Raw genomic sequence first — 12,332 nt, 5'->3', positions numbered from 1 at the left:
GGGGGGGGGGGGGACTTGTACTTACTCAGCCGTAGTTTCATTGTTTATAAGGGATCACAGTTGTTCTGGAAGATGATTTCTAATCCCAGTGTTACTAGATAGGTCAACTGAAAATGCATTATTCTTTTACAACAGCCAAAGGGAGAGAGCATGTGTGTCCGTACAGATATACTTACTGAACTGTGTATATCAAAGTGTTCTTCCAGCAGTGAATAAATAGGCTGAAACCGGGGGTCGCCCCTTCCAGGGCTGCAACCACTCTGCTGAAAAGAAATGTATTCACAGTGCTTAAATTATTCCAATTATAATCATTACATTTGAGAAGATGTCTTTTCGAAGGCCTTTGCTCCCCAAAAAGTCTCAAGTGTATTCTCTTCTCTTCTCCCATTGGACATGTTTTATTCAAGTTTTTTTTTTTTTTTTTTTTTTCAAACATGGTCTGAGTTCACTTGAAGTATCACTTCATTTGTACACCCCGCCTACTCCGACCACACTCATTTCTGTCAGTTTTTCTATCAACCGTATACGACCTATTTATCCTCCTGTTCCCCGGCTGTTTGTGTGTGTCCAGCTCTGACTGCAGCCTCCGGTCGGGGGAAGCTGGAGGTTTGTCGTCTGCTGCTGGAACAGGGCGCGGCCGTAGCCCAGCCCAACAGAAGAGGCATCGTCCCGCTGTTCAGCGCCGTCCGACAGGGACACTGGCAGGTCAGTGTCCGCTCGATCGCTTCTATTCGCTCAGACCACCTTGAAAACCTTTTTCACATTGCTAGGCTGGCTTGGTTTATTTCCCTTTTTGATTAGATAAAGAATAGTGTCATCTCTGAGCAGTCGAGGCATCCGTTCGCTGTTATATAACGGCTCGGGTGTGTATTTGGGTGTTTTAGATCGTTGACCTCCTCCTCACGCACGGAGCAGATGTCAACCTGGCTGATAAGCAGGGTCGTACTCCTCTAATGATGGCCGCCTCTGAGGGACACCTGGGAACTGTGGAATTTTTACTAGCTCAAGGTAAGATATAAAACCTGGGTACAAAAAGAGCAAATTTTAGGACAGTTAAAGCTTCATGCATTTGTTGACACAACTGAAACCAAAGAACAAATAGAGCATCATAAACACAAACAAATATATTCTCATCAGATGCTCGGTGTATCAACAGATGAGGGAATCAGTATGTGTAGCTGTTTGTCTTGATCTTTGGTTTTCAGAGCCTGAATGTAATGCAGGAAACACAAGTACGTACATCTAAAATACAAAAATGGATGTTAAGAGTTTAAAGGATGGGCTCATTTCTGTGCAGAGCATCTTTTGAACAAGGATTTTTCTTGTGTGTATGGTTTTCCCTCATTGGGAACGGTTGCAAAAACACAAAGTCTATGTCAGAATCAGACCTGACAGACATACAGTAGAGTCAGATTTGACAGATCTATGGAGCAACTGACGAAAACATCAATATTGTCTAAACGCCATACAAATACACACTCCCACCGCACCGATAGAAGCGAGCAAATTACAGTTTTCATATGATGTTTGCAACAATTACGGCCAAATTAAATCAACAACAGATTTTAAAGAATGCCTCGAAAATAAATTAAGCTGTCGGTTATAAAATAGCAAAAAAATAACACGCAGGCAACCACAGATGTAGCATAATTCTACTCAGAAGAGCTGAAATATGCCAGGCTGAGACTCACTGCTGGAGTTGTTGTTTTTTTTTTTATTTTCTTTTCCCAGGAGCCTCTCTGTCTCTAATGGATAAGGAGGGTCTGACCGCACTGAGCTGGGCCTGTCTGAAAGGCCACTTACCCGTCGTCCGCTGCCTGGTGGAGAGCGGAGCCGCCACCGACCACGCAGATAAGAACGGACGCACGCCCCTCGACCTGGCCGCCTTCTACGGCGACTCTGATGTGGTGAGTGAACAGTGGGATCCGTAAATGAACAGGGCTGGATATCAGACCTCAATTATATGTGTGGTACTGAGTGAAATAAGTCAACTTTAATACCCGAAGCTAACATCGAATTCTCGCTTTGATTCATAATCTACTTGTTTCTTGATCAGGCGGTTTCTTATATGAGTCATAGTTTTGCTGACTTTAGAGTATTTTATTCAGGAGAAGTTCTTGTGCAGCTTATTACATTTAAGAACTTTGGCTTTCATTTTGAAATAAATAAAAAAAAGAAAAGTTTTGTAGAGAAATTCTTCAAAGTAAGCTATCAGTACTGAACCTCGGGTATCATATAAAACTTAAATACAAAGCTCTATAAATCATTTATTTTCCATCACTGAAAAGAAGAACCACTACTCTTTCCTTTCATGATGCGAGTGGAGCTTGTGATTGTTTCCTTCTGTTCATCTGTTCATCCACCTGTCACTCAATATATCTCTTTGATTTCTGGATAATGATGCATCTCACTTCTGCGTTATAACCTTAGACGGGGCGCTACAATATGTACTATTATCTTTTTAAATATACAAACGTATGGAGGCGCGCTCATTTGTTTCCTAGTCGACAGGATTAATGCTGACATCGTATGATGAGGTAATAAGAACGACTTGTACTCGCGACATTGAAACCTAAATTAAATTAGTTTTATCTTCCAAAGGACTTGTGACACGCCATCTGTTTCCTTCAAAACTTCATCTTTATTACATTTAGAAAAACACATAATCTCATGTTTCCGTGTGCAGTTATCCAGTTGGCTGTACCCCGCACCTTTTTTCTTTTAATGACACACACACATACAGTATATATTCAATTTGTCTGTACTAAATTTTAATGGGAGCAGATGACGGTGTCGTGAATCCTTTGGGAAGATAGATTCTCACCTCATTTCTTCTTCGTCTTTTCAGGTCCAGTTCTTGGTCGACCACGGGGCCATGATAGAGCACGTAGACTACAGCGGGATGCGACCTCTCGACAGAGCGGTGGGCTGCAGAAACACGTCTGTGGTGGTCGCCCTGCTCAAGAAAGGAGCCAAGATAGGTAAGAGCATGTTGACAGACTAAAGAGCCTACCATTTAGCACACAAAAGACCCCCCCCCCCCCACCCCCTCCTCTAAATGCAGCATTGTTGTCCCTCTAGCACCGCAATAAAAAGGTTATTTGCCTGCCGTGAAGTGAGATACAATTTTGAGATTGTATTTTGGTTGAAAAGGTCATGAATTGGAGTTCAAAAACATGAGCTGCATGAGAGACTATTAAGGGACAATCCAAAGATGAAAACCCTTTTTTTTTTTTTTTTTTTAAATACACACTTCCTGCTGGTCATTATAGAGCACTGTACGCATTGTACTGCAATAAGCCATGGATTCATGTTTGTGTCTCCATGTAGCTCAAACCACTTCCTGCTACTGTATGTCATCCGCCCCCCCACTGCTGCACCGTGCTGCTTCTCCTCAGCTATTTATGGCTCTGATGTGTGTTTCTTTTTATTGTACTACTGTTGCTGTTGTGTTGTTTAGCTTTCTCTCTCTCTCTCTCTCTCTCTCTCTGTCATGTTCTCTCTCTCTCTCTCTCTCTCTCTGCCTCTTTTTTTGTCTCTATCGCTCGCGCTTTCTCCCTGTTTTTCTCTCAATCACATTTTTTCTCTCTACTGCTCTGCGGTTGCTCAGAGACAGGTTGTTATTAGCGCTTGTGGTGTTTCTTTTCGGTATCTATGTTTCCTTTTTTTTTTTTTCAAATTATTTTTTATTTTTTTTCGCAGAGGCACTTATCTCCGCTTCTCACTGCTGCTTTTTTTTTTGTGTTCCTTTTCTCACTTCTTCTTCTCCTCCTCCTCCACCACCACTACCACCACCACCACCACCGCCATCACCTCTCTTTCTCTTTCACCCTCCCGCTGGATCTATCTCTTTTCTTCCTCTCGCTCCTACGCACTCCCACACCCCTGTTCTCTCTGGCAACTCTGCCCCCCCCCCCCTCTCTCCTCTCCCCCACCCCACCCCCTCTCCTTCCCCTCCCCCCTCGCTCTGCCCTCCCACTTACACTCCTTCCCTCGCTCATGACCTCCTTCCTCCTCCTCCTCCTCCTTCCCCCCCTTCACCCTGTACCCCCTTTTGCCCCCCTTTCCCCCCTCGCCTCTCTCTCCGGCCCCCAGGATGTCAGACGCTGCCCAGTCGGCCCCGAGGTAAAGCCAAGGCTGTCGACTTCTCACCCCACCAGGCATTTTGACAGCTCTATCTCCTCTCTCTGTGTTGTCTGTGTCGTCCTAAGTGTCGGCAGGCGAGCTTAGCTACCAAAACCTTCTCAAACTGACAAATAATAACATGCAAAGGTATTAGCACTGACAGTGATGCAGTCGGGATTGCCTAGAGGTAGATGCTAACGTCCAAGTTGTTAATGACAGCATGCTCGGCCTCCAGCCTGTGACATCGTATCGAGGTGTTTTGACCTTCCATCCCACAGATGCATGACGGAAGCCCTCAGTAACACTTGCGTGGTAGTGATTTAGCGGAAGTGCATGTATTTGTAAATCCTCCTGTGCCACCGCCACCACAGACTGAGGTGATAAACCACTGTACTGTGCATCGTTCATCTTCCAGACGTTTTTTCTCAGTGTCAGCTAGGCCAGTCAGCAGCATTCCTACCCTCAACAACCCCACATGACCACCTCACCACCACCACCACCACCACCACCAGCTCAGAGGACAGCTAACGCTTGCAGAGCTCTGTTATATCCCTCCTGCTTGCCTCTTTTGTTTATTGTACCTGCCTCATGTCTCCTTGTGCAAGACCTCTCACTCACCCCCCCCACCCCTTATCATCTCTGTGGTGTGTGTACATGTGTCAAGGATTGCTGAAAATACAAGTTTTAGAAATTTTTGTGTTTGATTTTTCAGTCATAAAACAGAATGTAAGGATGAACTTCCATTTATTTTGGGAGATTAATGTTTTTCCTCCTTTTCCGCTGTCTTGATCACATCCCTAAATCAGTCAGTCAGTAGTACAAAGAATTACTGTACGTCTGCACTTCTTGACAAGACAGAAAATGTGTGTCAAAAGAAAGACATGACAGCGTAATTTCTTTTTTTTATTGTTACTGTATATGTACACTGGGTTTGCCTGGGCCAAAACATATTTGCAGATAATTGCTACAGTTAATTTTAATCAACCGTTTGAGGACAATTTCAAAATGTCTTTAAATAGGTTTTGTGCTCATTTTACACTTCAATCAAGCACTCCCAGCTGGATTATATAACACTCATAATTACAGGCAAATAGTGTTTGCCCAAGGCCTGATGTCCTATAGCGAGGTCACAGTTCTCAAGGTGTCAGAGCAGATTTTTGTAATATTTTCTCTGCAGTGGATTGCCTGTCTTTTCTCCTCCATTCCCCCATTTTGGCTGTTGTTCTCATCCCTGTTATTATTGTCGTGTGTAGTGTGACTCCCAGTCGCTCCTTCCTTCCTTCCTTCTTCTCTGCTTATTACTGTATGTCTTTCTCACTGTGTGTTTTTTTTTTTTTTTCTCCCCTCCCATCTGCTCCTTCCTGTGTTACCCAGGTCCAGCCACATGGGCCATGGCCACCTCCAAACCCGACATCATGATCATCTTACTCAGCAAACTCATCGAGGAGGGGGACAGCTTCTACAAGGTCAGAGAACAAGCCGTGCACTCTGCAGCTCCGATATCTTTGTGTGAATTTAAAATGAACCTGATATGATATTATTTAATTTGTCTAGAAGTATTTTATAATCAATAACTGAATAGTCCTTCCGCACAAATAGATGTAAGACCCTACAAGATAACCCACAATGAAAAAAAAAGTATTCTTATTAAATAAATATTGTGATGTGATGTATCTTTATGCCTAGCTCAGGCTTTTATTATGAGTTTATTATGTTTCATATTACCTTTTTTTTGAAATTTTTTCACTGTGAAGGAAGGATAACCCAGACTTCTTTGTGTGTTTGTCCAACAGAAGGGGAAGGTGAAGGAGGCAGCGCAGCGTTATCAGTATGCTCTAAAAAAATTTCCACGCGAAGGCTTCAGCGAGGACCTCAAGACGTTCAGGGAACTCAAAGTATCGCTCTTCCTCAACCTGTCCCGATGTCGGAGGAAAATGAACGTAAGTCTGGAGAGAACTAGTGTCAGTGCATGGTGATAAATGCCACAATGTCAGAATTTTTAAGGGCTTTAGATTCACTTTGGAGACCTTTTTATTACATGAAATAACCAAATCAAACAGTATTATAAATCTGAAGATAATGAGAATAATGTGTTTGGTGTTATTCAGCGGTGTTCTCTTCTTCCCGATCTCTCCAGGACTTTGGGATGGCTGAGGAATTTGCTACTAAGGCACTTGAACTGAAACCAAAATCATATGAGGCGTACTATGCCAGAGCGCGCGCCAAGCGTAGCAGCAGGTACGCTCCTTTTATCTCTCTACACATCATAGTCAGAGTGAAATACTTTGTGTGCTTGTACTTCATCCTTTGATATAGATTCGAAACAGACATGCCTCACTCACATTTGAATACATGCGACTCCTTAATGCTCTTCCATACAGTTCTGCACACAATTGTTTGACATTTTGGAAAACTTTCTATTTCCAGACAATTTCCTGAAGCCTTAGAGGACCTGAATGAAGCCATAAAGCAGTGCCCCAACAACCGAGAGATCCAGCGGCTGCTCCAGCGTGTGGAGGAGGAGTGTCACCAGCTCAACCAGGAGGAGCACCAACAACAAGACTTGGAGCTGGAGCCTCCTCCCTCGCCTCCTCCTACGCCTCCCCCAGAAGAGGAGGAGTCCCTGTCCCTTTCCATGCCTCTCCCCCCTCCACCCGAGCCCCGTCTGGAAGACATGGAGCCCGTCCAGGACCTGTTTGAGGACGAGGACTACCTGGAGCAGGAGCTGGAGGCCATGTCTATGGGTCTGCCCCCACCTGAGTCTCACACCAATTCTTCCAGCCTCCCCATCATTCAGAGCCCCCCACTCTCCCCGACACATCCGGATCAGATCTACTTAGCTGGAGGTTCTCCCATGGGCCAGCCTTACGAATATCACCCCACCTCCTCCTCCATGTCCTCCCCAACCCGCGGGACGTACCAGCCCACGTCGCCCTCACTCTCCCCGACGCATCAAAACTCCCACTACCGACACAGCCCGCCTCATACCTCCCCGGTGCACCAGCCGTCCTACCGCTTCAGCCCGCCTCCTATGGGTAGTGGGGGGCAAGGGATGGACCACCAGAGCCCACCGCCTTCACCTTTACGTCGGGCTGCTCAGTACAGAGCCAGTCCACCAGTAGAGAGTGTTTGTCTGTATAGGTCCCAGTCCGGATCCCCTGTGCGCTACCAGACGGAGCAGCTCCCAGGCCGACCCAAATCTCCCCTGTCTAAGATGAGCAGCCAGCGTTCCTTTCAGCTGAGCTCCCAGCCCTCTCTGTCCTCCCAGCACCACCAAGCCCAAGGCCTTCGTCTTCAGCCTTCTATAGCCCAAATAGTCCGCACAAACCAGCCCAGCAATGTGATGGGCAACAGCAGCTATGGTGGCCAGATGGGTCACTCCATAGGCAGTCGTTACCAAGGAGGTTCAGTAGATGTGGAGAGCCGATTGGTGTACCAGCCTTCCCTGGATGGACGGTCCATGTCCCAAGTCCAGGCCAGCCTCAGCTCTGGGGCCCTCTGTCAGCACGGCGGCCGAGGAGGGGTTATGGAGTCGGGCTTGTTGAAGGATGAGCTACCCCAGCGCCCCTCCTCTGCCTACCGCGCCAGCAGCGGGGGCCCGGGGGGCATCCGTTACAGCCAGACACCTCAAATCAGCCGCAGCCAGTCAGCCGCCTACTACCCAGTCTCTGAGCACGTTCTGGAGCGCGCCAATGCCATGCCCCCCTGCCAGCTGGGCTCTCCTGAGATCCCACATATGGTGAGACGCCCCGTCAGTGCCAATACTACTGAGATGAAGCAGCATGTGCCCACCCCGAGGCCTCTCATCCACTCTCAGAGCGTAGGCCTTCGATTCTCCCCCTCTAGCAACAACATCTCAACTGGATCCACCTCAAATTTAGCGCCGGGCTTCAGGCCTTCCTCTTCCATTCAGCAGATGGAGATCCCCCTGCAAGCCACGTATGAGCGCACCTGTGATGACATCTCTCCCATATCTCCCTCCCAGGGCGGCGGGGGGCTGTATCAAGGCGAGACAACCCGTTCTCGGAACACGCCCTTCATGGGCATCATAGACAAGACGGCACGGACTCAGCAGTACCTGCATCAGCCCTCTCGGTCCAGGGGCATGACGTCCATGGACTCTGCCATCAGCCCCACCTCGCCCGGCCAACTGGTCCAGCAAGGCTCCACCTACAGTCCCCCCACCTCACTGGGCAATATCGCCTACTACAACAAGACCAACAATGCCCAAAATGGACACCTGCTGGAGGAGGACTACTACTCCCAGACTCAGCCCCCCTCACTGGGCAAGCTGGCCAACGGCTCCCGCGGCAGTGGGGACATTCTGGAGCGGGTCAGCCAGGTGCCCACCTACCCGGATGTGAAGGTGGCGAGGACTCTGCCCGTGGCACAAGCCTACCAGGACAACATGTACCGCCAGCTCTCTCGTGACTCCCGGACCCAAGGCCCCACCTCCCCCATCAAACCAAAGAGACCATTTGTGGAGTCAAATGTGTGATGGCCTGTCTGTGATTGGTCGGTTGGACTGGGCTTGTTTGTGGGAGTGAGAGAAGAAAAATATTTAGCTCAACAGCAGATGCTGCTGACTCTTGTGTATGTGACATAGACAAACTCATCCTAAAGAACTCACGAGAGACAGATCGACTCAGAGAGAAACCCACAGAGCGGGCACACACACACACACATTTAGGGTATTAGACATTATCTTATATGAAAAACATAACTAACAGTGAGAAGCGATTATTTCATTATCATATTCTGCACACAGGTAGGATAACAGGAGGGTCCTAAGTTCTGATCTCATACTAAATCAAAGACCAGTGCACTTCCAAAAATGTTGAGAGGCACAAAGATCCCACAGGTGAACACGACGTGTGGGACTGAAAGAGTGAAAGTACTTATCATCGGACTCTACTCGTGGACTCTGTATCCATCTTCTGTTCTTTCAAAGTGTGCTCTTAACCAAGGTTGCTAGTAGGCTCTATTCTATGTAATACAATATTATATGTTCAATACTGTACATTGCTCAGAAAATACAAATGGCTCAACAACTCAGTACTTAGAGAAAAATGACAATATTTATAATTAAGTTATATATTGTACATAGAAATAAAACAAAACATAGTTTGCGTTTGAATTGTATTCTGTTAACCCTGCCTTTGTGTCCCACTGCTAGTCATATGGATGGATGTGGAAAACCAACCAGGGTAAGGAAGGAGGGACACTGACCAACTTTGAGTGATATGATTGCCTCATTTGTGTCAAAATAAAGAAGTTTTTGTTGTGGTGTAATACAAGAAAATGCTTTTTTTAATGCTGTAATAGGTCCTCAATAATCTGAACTAGGGCTGCAACTAAAGATTATTTTCATTATTATTGAATCTGCGATTATTTTCTCGATTAATTCATTCATCATTGATTGTGTAAAATGTCAGAAAATAGTAGAATGTCTTGTTTTGTCCGACCAACAGTGGAAAACCCAAATAATGATATAAAACAGAAAAAAGCAGCAAATTCTCACATGGAAGTAGCTGCGACCAATGAATGTTTGACATTTTTGTTGGAAAAATGATTGAAATGATAGTTGCCAATTAATATCCAGTCAGTCAGTTAATCAAGTCTAAACTGAAACTCCTTTCTGAAATATCAAACTTAACCAACACGCATAAAGATTCAAATTCAAAATAAATGTCTTTAAATGTCTAGGCTTGCGCTGGTACTAAAGTCCAACTACTGCACATGCTTCCAAACCAGTCACTTCACCTCATTTCTGAGGTTCAGAGATGTAAATTATAATCTATTATATTTCTTAACAGTTTCACTACTCTGTCACAGACTTCATGACACTCTTTATTGTGATGCTAAACCAATCAACAAGGTTGCAACAACCTGGAATACCTGCTTAACCATCTGCTTAAATAAACAGGCAAACCATCAGTTGCCGTAGTTTTTTTTTTTTTTTTTTTTTTTTTTTTTACAAGCTCATAATGATGATTGTTTTGCAGAATTCATAAAACTGGTTTTGAGGACAGATTGCTGCATTAGACACAAAAACGAGGTCTTGAGAGCAATATATTTGTTTCTAGTATGAATAGACTGAATGATGCTGGTTCAATGAATGAATAGTAAATCCTGTGTTGGGTGATTTTTATCTTGTGGTAGATGAGTATCAAAGTTCGCCTTTGTCCCTCCTCCGTACATAACAACACTGTATGCTCCTAGAAGAGAGTAGAACATGCAGTACATATGCTAGTGATGGGGTAACATGAATAGTGCTCAGCGACTAAAAGCAAGCAAATGCATACACAACCACTGTTAGAGACATTTCCCCTTCTCCTGCATTCTTTTGTGCCATTTCTTTCGATCCATCGTGCATTTTTATTCCGCCACCTCTGCACTAAAAATGCCTGTTAAGTTCTTAACTAAGGGTGCACTTTATGTATTTTACTTACTTTGTTGTTATGATTGTTGAACTTGGAGAACGTGGGTGTGTGAGCGGTCAGACCTCTGACCGGTGATAACAGACTATCATAGACACTATTATATGATTTACAAAGCAGTGATGAATGACAATATGAAGAGAAAACAATGTTTTTAAACTGATGAAGATGTATAGACTTTCTAGCACAAGTTGTATATACTGGCTCGCATATTCCACTCAGTCCAGCTTGGGTTTCCTGAATCAAGCAAGTCATATTTCAGTATTCCACATCCTAAAAGATCTCTTGTTACAGTCCTGTAACTCCAAAGCGGCCAGTCTAACGCACTGGTCTTGTGCACATCTGGAAAATAAGTCTTCTGCAACAAAATAAAGGATTACTGAGGTTTCAGTACCCAGAAACTCCATATCTGGAGGTCGACTGATAGAGAAAGCATCATAATGAGAAAATAAAGTTATTTGTATATGTGGAAAAAGTTATAGACCGTTTGTCTGTAGCCCTTTATTTTGGTTCTCTGATAAAGAATATCTAAAGAGAGACAGTTCCTCCTGACTGCTCATCCTCAGCTCCACCTGCTACCAGAGAGATGCCCTACTTATCTTTACAGAAATGAAGGTATAAACTGTATTATACTTAATTTAAACTTCTAAAATTGAAGATATTTGAGGGTGTATGGTTTCAAGCTGTCTGTGTATATTAGTTTGCTGTAAATAGTCTGATGCATGTTATATTCTTTCCATGAGCTCAAGCAGAAACATGTATAGCAGTGTCCTGACGCTGGTGTGTGATATAACATTTGGATTAAGATAAGGAGACTGCTATCCTTGAACTGTCCTTATCATTTTCCTTCAACCTCACCAGACAAAAGCGAAAAGGTTCTTTTATTTTATTTTTAATGTATTTGCTTGCTGAGCAGAGTTCTCTTGTCTGTAAATGTGAGCTTTCAGATCGCTGTGATAAAAAGTTTAATTAAAAACAATAAAAAAGAATGTGTTTTTATCTCATGATAACTGATTGTAATCTGTACAGTCAAACCTATGTATTGGAAAAAAAAAAAACATATTTATAAATGGTTACCAACTGAAACACGCCCTGCATGTCAGTCATTTATTTTACTCATTAGGTTGACATAACATGATTTTTTGGACCACAAGACAACATGTAACACCAACAACTGCACAGTAACACATTTCTGTACAATATGATGCATTCCAATACAATCGCTTTGCAGGATACTACATTTGTAAAGCTTATACTGTTGTGTTGTTGCATTGGATCGCATTATATTAAGTGCTCATGTAATTTACATCATCATACATCTGGACCTTTTAACCCAACGATGAACAGCAGTTTGACCAAAAGATGGCGCTGTTTTCTGAAAATTGTCCATCAAGTTTTTCACTTGAATTTTACACAGAATTTTATTTTATGTTTTTACATTTGAACCGTTCTTGGGGGTAACAATTCCTACAAAGTTCATGCACACCAAAAAGTCTTATTGACAGGTGTGTGGACTCAAAATTCATGACTGTGAAAAACAAAAACAAAAGATCACACACACACTGTCGACCATTTTAGTCCTCAGACCTTCATTGAATAAAATGTATTTACCTCATTTACTTCATCTTTTACCTGATGAAGGTCTGAGTACCGAGATGTTGTCAATAAAGTGAATACAAGTGATTGACACTGTGCAGGATTCTTTGTTTTTCCTCACAAGCTTTCTTGGGAAACATTTGAAAGCTACAGTAGTTCCTTCAACAGAAG

The 12,332-nt window shown here is 44.0% G+C and overlaps 1 protein-coding gene across 7 annotated transcripts in view; it reads left to right on the top strand.

The window, feature by feature from the left end:
• tanc2b (tetratricopeptide repeat, ankyrin repeat and coiled-coil containing 2b) overlaps positions 1 to 9,254 on the top strand; it is a 144,603-nt gene extending 135,349 nt beyond the window's left edge. For 5 of the 7 annotated variants that reach the window (XM_044337045.1, XM_044337041.1, XM_044337047.1 and 2 more), the window contains 9 exons: positions 572 to 705; positions 885 to 1,008; positions 1,732 to 1,907; positions 2,849 to 2,981; positions 4,096 to 4,125; positions 5,500 to 5,591; positions 5,919 to 6,065; positions 6,263 to 6,363; positions 6,553 to 9,254. In XM_044337045.1, the coding sequence (XP_044192980.1) occupies positions 572 to 705; positions 885 to 1,008; positions 1,732 to 1,907; positions 2,849 to 2,981; positions 4,096 to 4,125; positions 5,500 to 5,591; positions 5,919 to 6,065; positions 6,263 to 6,363; positions 6,553 to 8,623 (3,008 nt within the window). In that variant the 3' untranslated portion in view covers positions 8,624 to 9,254. The remainder of the gene's footprint in view (positions 1 to 571; positions 706 to 884; positions 1,009 to 1,731; positions 1,908 to 2,848; positions 2,982 to 4,095; positions 4,126 to 5,499; positions 5,592 to 5,918; positions 6,066 to 6,262; positions 6,364 to 6,552) is intronic. The other 2 variants (XM_044337044.1, XM_044337042.1) reach the window with 1 other exon arrangement.
• The last annotated feature ends 3,078 nt before the right edge of the window (positions 9,255 to 12,332 follow it).

Source organism: Thunnus albacares, chromosome 20, assembly GCF_914725855.1.
Source record: "Thunnus albacares chromosome 20, fThuAlb1.1, whole genome shotgun sequence".
NCBI classification, from domain to species: domain Eukaryota; kingdom Metazoa; phylum Chordata; class Actinopteri; order Scombriformes; family Scombridae; genus Thunnus; species Thunnus albacares.
The sequence above is the reverse complement of the archived record's forward strand: the minus strand, read 5'-3'. Positions and strand labels throughout refer to the sequence as shown.